This window comes from Balaenoptera borealis (genome assembly GCF_965194805.1).
Source record: "Balaenoptera borealis genome assembly, chromosome: 16".
NCBI classification, from domain to species: domain Eukaryota; kingdom Metazoa; phylum Chordata; class Mammalia; order Artiodactyla; family Balaenopteridae; genus Balaenoptera; species Balaenoptera borealis.
The window spans coordinates 82,663,592-82,679,023 of NC_138872.1; the positions used below are offsets into that span (position 1 = coordinate 82,663,592).

At 55.6% G+C, this 15,432-nt stretch overlaps 1 protein-coding gene across 5 annotated transcripts; it reads right to left on the reverse strand.

Moving 5' to 3' along the window:
* Nucleotides 1–694: 694 nt before the first annotated feature.
* CPSF4 (cleavage and polyadenylation specific factor 4) lies at nt 695–15,368 on the reverse strand. 5 transcript variants are annotated; one of them, XM_082360907.1, is made up of 8 exons: nt 15,119–15,354; nt 12,326–12,376; nt 10,032–10,184; nt 7,728–7,823; nt 7,242–7,335; nt 6,051–6,123; nt 4,467–4,562; nt 695–1,630 (listed from the first exon to the last, which is right to left on the reverse strand). In XM_082360907.1, exons 1-8 carry the CDS (start codon nt 15,219–15,221, stop codon nt 1,562–1,564), a joined length of 735 nt encoding a protein of 244 aa, XP_082217033.1. In that variant the 5' UTR covers nt 15,222–15,354; the 3' UTR covers nt 695–1,561. The 5 variants fall into 5 exon arrangements, with proteins under 5 accessions (XP_082217033.1, XP_082217037.1, XP_082217034.1 ...); XM_082360911.1 differs by having other exon boundaries at nt 1,433–1,630; nt 4,467–4,637; nt 15,119–15,368; XM_082360908.1 differs by having other exon boundaries at nt 1,433–1,630; nt 4,467–4,559.
* Between the last annotated feature and the right edge of the window lie 64 nt (nt 15,369–15,432).

Below are 15,432 nucleotides of genomic sequence, written 5' to 3' on the forward strand. Positions count from 1 at the left end.
GCCTCCGCCAACAGTGCCGAGGTGTTTTCCTGCTCTGTGCCTCATTTTTAGCCTTTTGTCAGCGACACTTTCACAATATAAAGCAGAAACCCTCGTTCCTAAGAATGCCCTCCCCTTCCCCATCTTTCTGCACCATCCGGGGGTATTGGGGTATCAGGGAACTGGGAAGTGTGGGACCCCCTGGTCCTTGTAAGTAAGCTTCACTTGCAGGAAGCTCAGTGGGATGATGGAGGCGGGAAGGGAAAGCACAGGCCCTGATAGGAGCTCTCAGCTGCTCTGTACCCAGCACCCTCTTCCTTATCCTTCACCAAGGCCTTCAGTAAAGTGATAATTAAGGTCAGAATCAGTTTCTTATTAGGGGGTGTGTGATAAGCATATATACTGCATGGAGTATAGGGTGAGATGCTGTGGCTAATTATCTCCTGCAAGATCTGAATTTGAAGGAACAAGTATTCAACATCAGAAATAAAGGACACCTGCCAGGTGGCTGGTCCAAAGGCCAGGCTTCCAGACTGTACAGGCTGCCAGTACAAAGGCCTTTTCTTCCCCTGGCAGTATCACTTCCGGTCGTGAGACTCACATTCACCAAAAGCGGAAAAGCGAGTACCAATGTCAAAGCTTCGTGCCAGGCAGCTAATGCAGCCAGTAGCAAGAATCCTCTCGGCATGGAGTCCCCGAAGTAATGAGACACAGCTTAAAAAACAAGGTTTAATCATGTTCATAAAAATTGTTCTTGTAATTGAACTTGAATAGGCCCACTTGCCCAGCAGGCTGCAGGTGCCAGTTTCATATTTCCAGGCTCAGAGGCAGGGGCCTCTCCTCTAGGCCAAAGGTGTCTGACGGTACAGATGCTTGATGGGGCAGGAGGTAGGTGCACAGATGGACTGCATCGTCTATTTCAAGGGTGTCTGCAGCCCCAGCTTAAGGTATACCTTAAACACTGTTGAGCAGGTGCCTCAAGAAAATAAACCCAGAGGAAAAAGACCATCATACTCAAGAGCCCTACATGGTCCTCTCAGCTGCTGCCACCCTGGAGCAGGACCGGCAGAGGCAACTCCGCACTTGAGTTTGCTCTGAAGGGCTGTCTCGCTCAAATCACGTGGATAGGCACGGCCTCTGATTCAGCAGGACAGGGAGGAAGCAGGCATGAGTTGGCCACAGCTTTAAATGATCCAGCAGCCCCTGGTGCTTAAGGAGGCCCTGAGGGGAAGGGCCACCTTCCTCACAGAACTGCTGCACACAAGCCCTTCCCCCACGACTTCCTCCCCTCGCAGAGGGTGGTGTGCAGAGTCACAGATGGGAGGCCTTGATGCCTAGACAAACATGATCCCAACTTGAGGGACCGAACTGGAGCACATGTCCCCCTTAAAAAAAAGATTACAGCAAAACGATAGGGAAACTGACAGACGTAGCCCCTCAGAATAAAGCCCAATATGCCTGCCTGCCAGCTCCAGCCAGAGTTCTACCAGCATCGAGCAGGTAAATGCACACTCCCCAGGATGGCCCAGCGGGTCCCCAGTAACGGGGCGCCTCGGGCTGCTCTGAGCTGCTGCGGCTGCTGTCACTGTCCACTGAGAAAGGCCAGGTGCCCTTTGGTGCATCTGTTGGCGTAGTGTCCTTTCTCGCCACACTGGGGACAGCAGGAAGGGAAGGAGGAAACAAACAAAACACATTGTTTCAAATGCAATTTTCAACTAAGGCAGCACCCGCTAAATTCCAGGTTGGGAGCAGGGACTCTGAAATTCTCAGCGGCACTGATTTTCATTCAAACACGAGGGAAAGGGAGCTCCAGATGGTAGAGTGGCACAGAAACCGCAGCCAGCAGCCCGGCCGGTGGAAGGGAGCGCGCGGGCCACAGCGGACTCTTGTGGTGGCGGGCGGGGTGAAGAGAAGCCGGTGGCACCACAGCGCTCCCGCCTCTCCAGGGACCAAGCCCCTCTGCACGGCTGGCCAGTCACTTACCTCTAAGGCACAGTTCTGGGACTCCCCTGAGACAGGGGAGGCGGCCACGCAACAGAAGCCGCCGGGCTCCTCCCCCAACTCAGGGATTCACTGCGAGGACAGAGGGTGGGCTGCACCCAAAGATCTTTCCCTCCTGGCTCGTGCGCACTTGCCTAAGCTAGCCCTGGGCCAGGTCTGGGCCACAGGATCAGAGAGACGGGATAATGATTAGACTTGGGGGAAGAGACCCGGGAGAATCACTTCAGAAACTCCAGCACGGACCCTGACTTGTCCCGGCTGATTCTCCAGACCCTTCCTTAGCTTCTCCTCATTCGTTCTCGTTACTCATCAGAAAGCAGAAGGGAATTATAAGGAAGGAAATGGCAGCCTCGAGCACTGAACAAGGGGTCGGGAGACAGGTCGGGGCACCCACCCCGCACTAACCCACCCAGAGCCCTCCCAGTCCTTGCTTCCTTGGTCTGGAACTCGGGGCTTTGGCCTGCTCTATTCCCCCGACTGCACAGTCCCCATGTTTTCAAGTCTTTCTGATCTGTAGGTGTAACTCGTGTGGTCGAGTGGCCTGTGTAGCTGCCAGCTGGACCTCTGGCAGATGTGATAACCAGAGGGAGGGACTCCGTGGCCCCGCTTGCTGCCCTCGGCCTGTCCACTGGCCTCCGCAGCTGATCCTGGGGAATCAGGATTCCCCCGAGATGGCTTTAATATCAACTGTGCCCGTGGTAGGAAGAGGTTGTTAGGTTCGTCCCCTACCCCCAGCCCCATCTTTCTAAGGTTCCCGGACTCAGGAGAGCTTGCTTCAGAGGCCCTGCCGACAAGTCCTGGAGGAGGCAGCACAGCTCCGCTGACTCAGGACACCCGAGTCTCCTCACTGTACTTGAGAACTGCCTGGTCTCCCCTCACCTTCCTCCACAGCCCCCCTTCCATACTCTCCTCCCGTCAGGGCTCAGGCTCAGAAATTTCTGTGAGGCCTTCCCTGCACGCGTGGGCACTTTTAACTTCGGTGTCTGGGCACCTGCCTTCCCCTCCCTCGGAACACAGACCCCTCCCGGGGAGGAGTGACAGCGGTGGGTTTCTCCGCAGAGCCCACAGAGCAGGTGCTCAGTGAGTGTCTGACGGCTGTGGGAAGTGACCAGTGGCTCAGCCCTTCCCGAAGGCAAGTTCTAGGAACAATATAGGCATATGCTTTTTGACTTGGCCCTTCTACTTGTAGGCCTGGATGTTCCAGACACCAGACAAGAGCTCACAAATGTCTGTCAGATTCAGCATTTTTAGCAGCAAAAACTATAAATTAATAGTTTACCGACGGAGAACTGTTTACCAACAGAGAACTGGTAAAATTATGTAGCCACTGAAATACGTTAGAGTTACTTATGCCAACACAGATCAGAATATGTTATAAGGAAAAAGGGATTATAGAACACTGTACATACTAGGGCCCTATTTGTATTAAAATATATATTGTGCTTGTGCTTGTGTGAATAAAAGTTTAGCAGAGCACTTCTCTGAGTGGAGCCCCCTGTAGGAGTTGTGGAGTGTAAAGGAGTATTGAAAACAAAACGTGAGAACACAACAGCTGGGTAAAGTGGCTCTTTTAGGAAAATGGTGGGAATAAAGGGCAACACTCTGTACGCTGAACACTTCTGTATCATCTAAAAGTTTTTACAGAAAGCATGTACTAATTCTGTATTTCATCTAATAATCTCCACATCGGAAATCTTTGTGAATCTAGTTCTGTTGGTGGTTTCTGCTGACAGTGGTGCTTGTTTCCTTCTACGATTTTTATTATGAGCTCATTCTGGGGAATTAGTTGTGGGAATTCTGTGTGGCCTGGGTTGAGAATAAATTTCTCAAAGTCGGGTGCCAGGGGCTCACCCATCCAGGGCTGTTTTAGATTAGAAAACTCAGTCTGTGGCTTTTTGGCCCACACCAAGGCTGTGAACACAGGCCCAGACTCAAGGAAGGGCCTGCCAGTGACGACAAACTCAGAAGGGCTTTTCTCCCCACCTTTCCATCCTGAGCAGAGAGTGAGATGGACAAGTTTTCCAGTAAGTTTTTAAAAAGTTTACCCTTTCCCTGAACGTCCTGTTTTGCGAGTGGGTGGGGGTGAAGGTTCTACTCCATTTCCTCCCCATGCGGGCCTAAAGCTTCTGTCCCTTTCCTTTGGGTGTGCCCACCTGGGATATGAGGACACCCAGAGGCTTCAGGGCTCACTCTGTTCCTTGGATTCGTGCTCCCACTTCGTTCCTGGCCTCTGGAAGGTTCCCATCCCTTTCTTGAAAGCACAATCCTTTCATTTAACAGCGTGTGTTTAATTGTTCACCTGGCCTTAGTGTGTCATGGACAGAAGTAGCATAGTCTCTAGCTCACCGGAGTGGCCCAGTTTTACTCTTCCAATCAGCAAAAACAAAGATGTCTTCATTCTTCAAAATCAGCTAACTCTCTGGGGAATGAGGGAATGGCCACTGACTGTGAAGACCCCCTGCCACCCCCCTGGCCCCAGGACTCACCTTGTAACAGGTGACCTGCTCCAGCGGCCGGGGTCCCCGGTTGCCTGCGCTGCTGTTTTGACTCTGCATGACCCCGATGACCTGCGGGGCTCTCTGCTGGTTGGGAGAAGAGTTCTGACTCGTTAACTGGATCAAGGAGGACGACCTTTGTAATGGCGGATTGTTACTTTGCTGGAAAGAGTTATACAACACGGTTTTACTGCGGAAAACACGTGCACGCAGACTACCAATGGGGACAGGAAAAAAGAGGGCGGGACTTCTCCCGCATGACCGTGACCGGCAGGAAGAAGGGCTTCCGTGGTGGCCCGGCTCGGGAGAGTAGGTGGAAAAGAAACGTCTGGTGACGGTGGCAGGAGCCGCTGCCCGAAAAACACCATGCAGACACACAAAAACGAAAAATAAAAGAAAACAAAACACCAAAGAGACGAGGCGGTCTCTGGGGCGGCAGGGCGAGGGCATGAGCAGGCCTTACTTTTGTTTGTGAGGTTCTAGCTTCAGGTCAGGATGAACGCTTGGTTCAGCCAGGTGTTTAGAGCCTACACGGCGGGCAACAGTCACAGAAAACAGTCGGAGGCTGACACGCTGACCTGCGGTCTAGGGGCTGAGAGGGCCCTCCGCTAGGGAGCCGCGTGAGCAAGGCGGACGGGGGCGCCTGGGGTGGGGCCTGGACAGCAAGGCCACCGCCGACTGACTGAGTGGGTCCCTGGCTGTGGCCCCGTCATTGCAGGAGCCCTGAGCTGGGAAGCCCAGGTTGTCATGGCCGCACCCACATGCGGGAATGCCTGGCTCTGACAGGAGTTCTCTTTGGTTCATCCCACACCCTCCTGAAGGTGGCGGGCAGTGCAGCGAGGGTGGCCACGTCCCCTCCTGGCTGCTCGGCCTCTGTCCTGGAGGAGGGCCAGGCGGGCTCCGGCAAAGGGCTCAGAGCCCAGCCAGGTAACAGGTGAGGCTTCACGACGGGTGGGCAGTTTGCTCAGCCTGCTGAGACCCTGCCTAGGACACCTGGCCAGCCTTCCTCTGGGCCCCCGCCCGCATCTTGTAACCAAACCCAAGGCGCCTTTGGCTGGGGGTCACTGCTGCAGATTCCCATTCGTTTATGGCATTTCCCTCTCCTCATGCTGGAGGGGTGTGGGATCCCCTCGCTTAGGAGACCGGAGCCAGCCGATGCCTCGACCCTCTGTTCCCAGCATCCCCCCTGCAGTCGGGCACCAGCCAGAGAACCAGTCAGCCACACTTCCACTCCCGCCCCGCTGGGAGTCCCGTTTGTAGAGGGAAGGGTCTGAACCGCAAGCAAGAACGGCAGATGTGTGGCGCCCACGCTGCCCTGCGCTCGCCAGGCAAGAAGGAAAGAGAAGCCCGGTGGGCGTCTGGCTCCAGCAGACAGCCCTCCAGCCCAGAGAAGGTGCACACTGCTCCGCTCCCTGGAGTTTCAGCAGGAACCAGGGTGACTCCCCTCCTCTCCCGCCTCCTCCCACGATCTCCAGCCGGGTCTCCGGCAGGCCCCGCGCTGAGGCGGGGGCACTGAGCGTTCTGCGGCCAGGGCGCGGCCAGGCCCGGCAGCAGCGCGGGCCCGGGGCACGGTACCTTTGTGGGAGGCTGCGTCTGCTGCGGCAGTGGGGGCTGCTCGGTGGTTCCCATCGGCAGTTCAAATCTAGGGCTGGTCACCCAGCGGCAGAAGGGGACAGGAAAAAGAGGAGAAGAGGAGGTGAGAGAGGAGCTAGGCTGGCGGGGTTCTCGAGTTCTGGCCCCGGGAGAATCACAAGCAGCCTCCAGCCAAGCACAGAGCCACACGAGCCACCTGGACGTAGGGCGGGTGCTGGTGCTCAGGATGGGGGGGAAGACAGCTCTGACGTGCCCGGACTCAGACCCAGCTTTGCCTACACCTAGCTGTGAGCCTGGGCAAGTGCTGCTCAGAGAAAGGAGGGAAACACAGCTGGTACTGTCAGAGCCTCTCCAGAGGCGCTCTGTACACAGAAGGCCTTCCCAACAAACACCCTTCCCTGCAGGGGCACCTCAAGTGTTAGACCTCTGACAGCAGAGGTCTGGGGGACACGCCCTCCACCGCCGCCCCACACACAGGAATCCTGGGCCACCTGTAGGCTCCTAGGCTCTCATCTAGGGAGTGGGACCAAGTCAGGAGCACCAGCCACCTGCCCACCACGTGGCAGCGACCAGGACACTCTGCTTCCGTGCAGGTGTCAGCAGCATGGATGGAGGCAGCACAGGGGGTCGGGGGGACACTACTCTACGGTCCCAGTGCCACCCCACAACCACCCAAAGTGACAGAGGTGCACTGAGACCCAGGAGAGGAGCGCTGAGCCCTCCCGCACAAGGACTGGGCCCCAGAGGTCACAGATCTGCCTTTGACCCGGAGCTACCACCTGCCCCCGGCCAGCGGCTGAGCTCCGAGCCCCAGTGTCCCCATGTGTGAAATGGGGACATCCTTTCACATGTGAGGGTTCTATGAGCCTCCATATAGGCGGTCCCGAAACTGAAGCTCCCTTCCTTCAGGGCACCGGTTCTTAATCTGAGGTCACATGTGCGTGAGTTTTTCTGGAGCACAGGGCCCATAGCTTTCATCTTAGTCCTAGATGGTCTGGGACACCGTAAAGGTTACCCTGCTTTAGGCAGAGCCACCTCCGCTCAGGAAGCAGTGGTGGTCCCTCCCCATCTCCCACCCCTGCCCCAAACCCTGTGCTGACACTACCCAGTGACCAAAGCCCCGATGGAGAGATACAGGGGGCAGCAGGGCCTGGGCAGGGGCTGGCTACTCACTGCATGAATTTACACGAGGGCCCCTCCGGGCAGAATCCCACGAGGTAATTCACACAGATGACTCTCCGCGTGTGCCGGTGCCTGCACAGGGGACCTGTGGAGCCAAGCGCCAGGGTCACTCAGATTGCCCCCTCTTTAGGGGATGCCCTCATGCCCTTCTGCCAGTCAGAGCCCTGCCCACACTGCTGCCTGGGGGCAGAAAGCCAGAACAGGGCTTCAAATGCTGGCTCTGCCTCTTATTCAGCAGGCCAGTGGGCAGGGTACACACCCTCTCAAACACTAGTTTCCTCATCAGAAATACGGGTGAGAATGCAGTCCAGTGGGAACCTGGGGAGGCTCAAGTGACTTGGTGTGAAAAAGACTCACTAGCCCCCCAGTGCCTAACACCACGTTTTGCAGGAAAAGGCAGGACAAGCAGAGGGTCATGTGGGCAGAGGGAGGGAGGACTGGCTTCTGGCCAGGCAGCCCAGCCACCCGGACACCTACCATGCTTGCAGAAGCCACGGTCATACCAAGGACAGTCCTTGATCTTGGACTCGGGGTCGATGTGCAGGAAGGGGCACTCCTTGTTGCTGCACTCCCCTGCAGGGAAGCCCAGACATGCGTCCACCTGGGAGAGCTGGACCCAGACCCACCTGTGCTTCTCCTGCCGCCGGGGCCGCGGTACAGCAAAGAGGGCCAGGTGGGGCTGGTGTCCAGTCCCGGCCCGGCGAGCCCTGAGACCCAGGGCAGGGTGTCTCAGAGCCTCAGTACCCTGGCTCGTACGTGGGCTGTGACGGTCCTTCCCTCACAGATGTCCGTGCTGCCTTGAGGGTCAATGACACTGACAGAGGCGGGCACAGGGTACACACTCATCAAACAACTCACGGCTCCACCCCTCGCCCAAAGGAGGTGTTGGCAATGTGGGGGGCCCAGATGTGCAAACGCATCAGTTGAGACCAGTAGCAAATTACCGTTCCACTCTGATGAGCTCTAATGGGATGGGGAAAGGCCTGAGGACTCGACCTCTTACGACAAAAGTAGGGAAGATTTGGGAACTCACAGCTGGGTCCCTACGGTGGAATGTGATAAAGCCTGTAGGAGAGCTCCTCTCGGGGGCAGCGGGCCCAGCTGGCCACCAGCATCTTCCAGCCAAGCACAGGCACTGCCGACCCGGGCAGCTGCACCACCTCCGGCCCATTCACACACGAAAGGCCAGTCTGGTCACTGCTGCTCAGAGCGCACTCCTTCCCAGACCCACACGTCCCTGTGGGGTCTAGACCAGTCCCTTCCCAGCCACACTGGCCTCCCAGGGGTTCTTCTTAGCCTTTGGCCCCCAGCCCAGGTCTCCCCTCCTCAGAGAGGCTGTCCCTGACCACGCTGCCTCAAGATCTCCTCAGGTGACCCCATTGCTGTTTGTCTCTTTCAGAGCCCTTATGGTGAATTTTCTTCTTTGTCTTACTGGTGAATCAGCTGCTTCTTCGCCTGGGCCACTGGAGTAAAAGCACCACGGGGCAAGGACGGTGCCTGTCCTCTTTACCACTGTCCCTCCGGTGCCTAGAAGGGGGACCCTCGCCTGTGGAGTAGTGTCAGGAGCTGCAGACGGTGCGTCTGCACCAGGACAGGCTCTGCAGGGGAAGTGCAGGCAGCCGATCGTCACAGAGGCCTGGAGGGCAGCGGGGCCCAGGGCCATCAGCAGGGAAGGTGGGAACCCAAGCCAGCTTGCAGAGGCGCCCCCGGGAGTCCACCCAGGAGGGCTGGCTCCTGCCTTTGGGGCCAGATGGGAGACGGCTCCCACGGAGAAGCTGCTGCCCCTTCCCCTAGTGGTTCCCACGCTGCTGTGGGCAGGACGGAGAGGGTGGGCAGCTGGGAAGCTGAGTCCTGTTTCCTATCTGTCTGTGCTTTGACTTCTCAGCTTATGTTGCCTCTACAAAAAAAGCCACAGCTATCATTAATAAGCCAGCAGGCCAAACCTATTGGGCTGCTGAAATAATTAACATCTCTGACAACAGTGCTCTGAAAGCGTGCCGCACGCCCAGCGTTCCTTGGCCCATCACAAAGCGTGCAGCAGGCTTCCAGCCTCCTGCCGGCTCCTGCCCGGGGCCTGAGGCCGGCAGTCCCGGGCCCAGCGCCCACCCTCATCCTGACCACCAGGGCTTCTTCCTGGGCAGCCTCGCCCAGGGCACAGGCTGGGGAGTCTAGTTCCATCACGGAGCGCATCAGCCCCACCGCGCCCTGTGCCAGCCCCACTGCCCTGGCTTCTCCACACAGTTCACTCGGGTCAGCTGAGGCCACATGTCCTCTGAGCAGAAACAAAGGCAATTTCACTTTCAACGTTAAGAGGACGGTTCTTTGCCACCAGAAGACAGCCCCGGAGCAGCTATTTTTAAGGGGTATTTAGGACAGACAAGCTACTACCCAGGATCACACTTCCAGAGAGAAGGAACCGACTCAAGCCTGAGGGGCAACCAGCTGCCACTCTGGAAGAAGCAGCTGATTTAAGGGAGAAGGTCCACTGGAGCAGAAACAAGGCCTCCAGCCAGCTGCCCTGCTCCCACACCCACCGTGAGACCTGGGTTAGCCTCGACTTCCCAAAGTACCTGCCAGCGCTCAAAACACAGAAGCACTACGAAGACACAGGGGTTACGAGAGAATAACCCTAACTGCCCATAACTGAAGGGCCAGCTGAGGTCGGCAGGCATCGCAGGCGCCTGAGCAGCTGCTTAACCCCCAGGTCTTGGTGCTCGGTGGAGCCTCCCGGGGCTCCCTACCCAGGGGGTCTGGGTGCCGGGAGCCTGCCACACGCCTTACCGAACTTCGAGTAGAAGTAGCACTCGGGCATCTTGGTCATGTCGTACTCGTGCAGGAACTCGCACTGGTCCCCCTTCTTGCACAGCCCCCGCAGCCAGTGTTTGCACACGACCGTCTTCTCGCCGCTGATGTGGCGGAACGGGCACATGCCCCCTGCCAAGGAAGACGGGTCGGGGGGTGGGTGTGGTGTGAGGAGCCAGGCGGCCCCTGAAAGCAGCGTGTCCTGGAAAGCAGCCACTGCCCTGGCAGAAGGCAGTGTGATTTTCAGCAGCATGTGAGCACACATTTTAAGTTTCAATAGTTATGGATTTATTTTAATGTGTCTTGGGAAAATCTAAAACATCAAATCATGATCCCACAGATATTCTATAAGATGGAAACTTAAGAAGCCTAAAGGAGATGGGTAGGAAGAGGGGAGTGTTTCTCTTAATTTAGTTAAAGAAGAGTTCCGGTGATACACAGACATGGAAAAATTTGTAGGGGTCATAAAAGACTGGGGTTTGAGAAACACAGCCCTAAAAGATAGAAGCCAGCAGAAGCCTGGATTCCGGGTGGGCTCTATCTCTAGTTCAAAATGCCCACTTACTCAGCCCTAAAAAGGACCAAAATTGGGTCATTTGTAGAGACATGGATGGACCTAGAGACTGTCATACAGAGTGAAGCAAGTCAGAAAGAGAAAAACAAATACCGTATGTTAACGCATATATGTGGAATTTAGAAAAATGGTACCGATGAACCTGTTTGCAAGGCAGAAATGGAGACACAGACATAGAGAATAAACGTACGGTCACCAAGGGGGGAAAGGGGATGTGGGATGAATTGGGAGATTGGGATTGACATATATATACTACTATGTATCAGACAGATAACTAATGAGAACCTACTGTATAGGACAGGGAACTCTACTCAGTGCTCTGTGGTGACCTAAGTGGGAAGGAAATCCAAAAAAGAGGGGATAGATGTATACGTATAGCTGATTCACTTCGCCATACAGCAGAAACTAACACAGCATTGTAAAGCAACTATACCCCCCCAAAAAACCCCAAAACCCCAAAAAGTACCCACTTAGCCTCCAACAAGTAAGAAAGAAATCAACTTCAGAACTGAAGAAATGCATTGTATACAAACTGGGGGAGGTCTGCCTTCTGTAGAACCTGAGCAATCAATCACCCAAATAGGACAGAGCCATACCCTGGGAAAGTCACATTTCTAACTGGTGACCTGGAGGGACTACTGGGAAGGCCTGACCAGAATGAGGTTGTGTCTGGAAAAGATCCAGACCAGCCCCACTGAACAGAACCTTCTGCAATGATAGGAATATTCTCTATCTATGCCGTCCAACACGGCGGCCACCAGCCACACATGGCTACTAAGTAATTGAAATACGACTAGTGTGATTGAGGAACTGCATTTTTTATTTAATTAAATTTGAACAGCCACACGGAGCCAGTGGCTACTGTATTAGTTAACACAGAAACAGTCGTAGTGCCCTGTGTTAAGGATGGCTGTGCTAACAGAATGTGGTGGGTCAGAAAGGCAGAAGACAAGGGGATGAGACCAGGAGCCCAGCAGAGGAATGATGTTCCGACCAGATAGCCTGAGGTCAACCTGGCTGATCTGCCTGGCAGGGTAAATGACTTGAGTTATAGAACCACAACTTGCCCAAATCATCCATTAAAACCATCCCCTTGCTGTAATTCTGTGTGCCTTATTCAAGCTTCTAATTAAAATTTAGTTTCCAAATAAATTTGGCTACAGGAAGAAAAATGCCCAGACCTATACATGGCATGCAGGGTCCCACCCAGCGGTACGTCTTATGAATCAGCAGAGTTTGGCTCATGCTGCCTGTGTTGGGACCTGGTTAGTATGAACAAGAACCCCACGAGACACACTATCGCGGAGTTTTTTGATGAGAGTACACAGAGGACATGAGCTTGTGCAGACTGTAGAATCAGAAAAGGCCTGGGCTCAGCCACTCACTGACTCTACGACCTTGAGAAAGTTCCTGAACACCTCAGGGCTAGGGGCCTCTGTCCATGTCACAGGTCAGCTCGTGGCTGCAGAGAAAGTGAGGTGAGAAGGCAGACTCAGAGCCAGATTCAGGCCTGTGTTCCAGGTTTCAGGCAGAACACCCCACCACGTTCCTAGCTTATCTGGACCAGAGTTTCATCTAGGGACACCGTGAGTCTGCAGAAAGCAGGGTGAGCCAGGGACCTGAGAGCCTGCAAGTCTGCCCGGGACAGGGCAGTGGAGGGCACCTCAGGGGGAATGTCGGGAGCCAGGGGGTCTCTTACCTTTGCCACAGGCAGCTTTCAAAAAGAATTCGCAGACAGCAGCCCCCGACTCTGCAGAGAGGAGAAGAGGTGTCAAACAAAGCGATGTGTAACTGCTACTGGTGACATCTGAAGATGGAGAGGGAACCCTTCTGGCCTTTAACCCACGGTGGGGTCAAGGCACAGGAAACAGAGTGGCAAAAAAATGCTAAGCCTGACCAAGCAAGGAAAAAGCTCCTTAGTTCAGTCATTCCCTGCAAAATGAGACATCCACGCTGAGACCAGTCATTATTCAGGGCTTTCTGAGAATCTCCTGTAAGCAAGATGCTTTCAAGGAGTTCGGAGTGGATGGGGGAAGGAAGGATGGAACGCAAGATCACAGAAATTAGTTACTCCCCGCTCAGACGTTCCGGAGGGCTAATTCAGGGGCGCTTTAACCTGAGGCAGAGGGAGGGAACGATCTCACAGGAAGCACAAACAAGCGAATGGGGACTCTGAGGAGGAACCGGCTCCAGAGGAGAGGCAGGCGCCTCGGAGAAGCTATTCCGGAGGGAAGAGCATAACTGAAGGCACAGGCGCAGGACTGCTCTTAATGTGCAATACCAACACACAGTAATTAAAGGAGCACAGTCTCCTGCTTCCACAGATGGAGCTGGTCCTGGTGAGGGGAGCAGGAGAATAAAAGCTGAGTGCAGCGGAAGTCAGTGGGGTCCAGGGCTGTCCCAAGGAGCCCAGGGACTCACCTGCCATGGCCACCAGAATCAACAGCCCGTGCCTTCCCACACAGTTTTCTCTATCAACAGGCATTTTAGCATCATGGGAAACCCACCGACACCATCTCTGAAGCCCACTTACGTGCCTCTCCTTGCTAACTTGCAAGAGATTCGTTGGCTTCTTGGAAGCAGGCAGCTTTTGCTAGGACAGATTTAAGGTTCCAGTGGTGGGAGTCACAGGGGTGTCACTCGTTTGCATTTCAAAAAGTCCGAGAAGTCTTACATTAAAAAAACGTAACATTTAAGAGTATTTCTGGGCCTTCATTCTTTTCAGAGGTTAAGGTCGTTTCATTCCCTAAAGCCAGAAGAAGTCCAGAGTCCTGGAGATCGGGTTTTAGGCAGACAGGATAAAGGAGTATGCCTTCAGGGCAGAACTGATACTTCCCCATATTAAGATGGGACTGAAGTGCAGGGAAGGCGGAAGAAGAGCTGTGGCCTCCCTGGCCTCGAACACACTGACCGTGATCTCAGGCAGGCAGTGAATGTTGACGGCACGTACCAAGTCTGAGGCAGTACCTGTGGCCAGGTATGTCCTGGACCCTCCCTAAGCACAGGTTTGTGGGCTCCCCACCTCTGCGCCTGCCCTCACAGGCTCAAGTATCTGTGCTTCCAGGCTGGAGCGGGGAGGGAGAGAAAGAGCCGCCCTGCGTGGAGGGTTCCATGGCATCAGGCTAGTGCCATCAACACAGGAAAAGCCCACGCGTGAGTGGACATACACGTAAAAGCACAAAGTGATCACGCGTATCAACGAGTAGGTTTAAGAGTGCGTATCTGAATGTGAGCAGCGGCTTATGAGCCGTGTACAGTGGAGACAGTGCTGAGTGTGTATAAAGTAAAGCTGTTTGAATTGTCTCTTGGGCGTGAGCATTGTCTCACACAGAAGTGTCAGCGTGAGAGGGACACCTCAGAGGTCACGTGTGCATCAGAAGTGTGGCCACTTGAGGGGAATGAGGCTGCAGGGAGACCTGACCAGCCCTGGGACACGTGGGAGAACGTGGGGCTGTGGCCCATGTCCTCTGGCAGTTACAGGAGATGGCATGGGGAACTGCAGATGGAAGGGTCAAGAACCCTGGCGAGCTCATCTGGCTCCACCAGGCGCTGAGCCATCTTTGGCAAGTCCCCTCCCCCACCCAGGCCTGAGCTGCCCCACCTGTGGCTTGAACCCAATGACCTCTAAGAGCCCTCTGAGATTTAATGTTATAGCGTTAGATTTCAAGTATGTCTGGAAAAGAGAGAAATTAAGGAAACTGTTGGTTTCTTTTAAAGTGCTAGACGTTCCAGGTAATTCCCTGGCGGTCCAGTGATTAGGACTCGGCGCTTTCACTGCCGTAGCCCGGGTTCAATCCCTGGTCGCGGTCAAGAGAAATAAAAATAAATAAAGTGTTACCCGTCCCACCTGAGTTGGCGGGGTGGGGGAAGCCAGGAGCCACCACGCGAAGCGGGACAGTGAAGGGAACTCAGGCAGCTGCCTGGGTGTGATGAATGACCCAGAGGTGGGGTCCAGAGAAACAGTGAGGGATGGGCTCCCAGGAGAGCGAGTCCTAGGAAAAAAATGGAGCTTGAGAGTCTCACTGGGGTCTCCTACAGAGAGGGGTAGGTGGGTCCTTTCCTCAGCAAGGCTCCTCCAACGGCCCAGTTTTGATGAAAGCAAGAAGAGGGCGCTCAAAGTGGGGGGCCTGGAGGTAGGGAAAGGGGATATCTTAGTACTTTCCTGTAGTTGGGGAGTGTGTGCGAGTGAGGGCAGGATTTCCAACCCAGGACACCTGCCTTCATTCAAGAGTTATTTGAACTGCCGGACGTGGTCCTGCCCTTCTGAAGACTGCCTTAAAATAGCCCCGGGGATCGAAGATCGGGGCAGGGGGGCGCTCCCTAGTCCAAATGAGGGGAAAAGGGGGGTTCCCAGGATTGGGGGAAAGGAGTCCGGGGACCGAGAGGGAGGAGTTCCCGAACTGAGGGGGAGGGCGTCCCGGAACCAGAGAATGGGGGTCCCGGGGCCGAGTCGGTCGCGCCCCTCGCCCGCCTGCCCCGACCCCGCGCTCACTGTCCATGCCGGGGAAGGGCAGCGGCTGCGCCCCAAGCTGCTGCTCCACCGCGATCTCCAAGTCGAACTTGATGTGGTCCACGCTGGCGATGATTTCCTGCATGGTGGCGGTGGCGGCGGCGGCCACACCGGCCCGGCTCCCGCTCAGGTCCCCTGCCGCCCTCACACCTCTACCCGCTGTCGGCCCCGCCGCACACAGTCCTCCACCGCCCCGCCTCGCCGCCGCCGCCGCCGCCGCCGCCCGAGGGATGCTGGGAGCGCCCGGAGCCCGCGCCGGCCCTTTCGCCTGCCCAGACTCGGCCAATCAAGCGCAG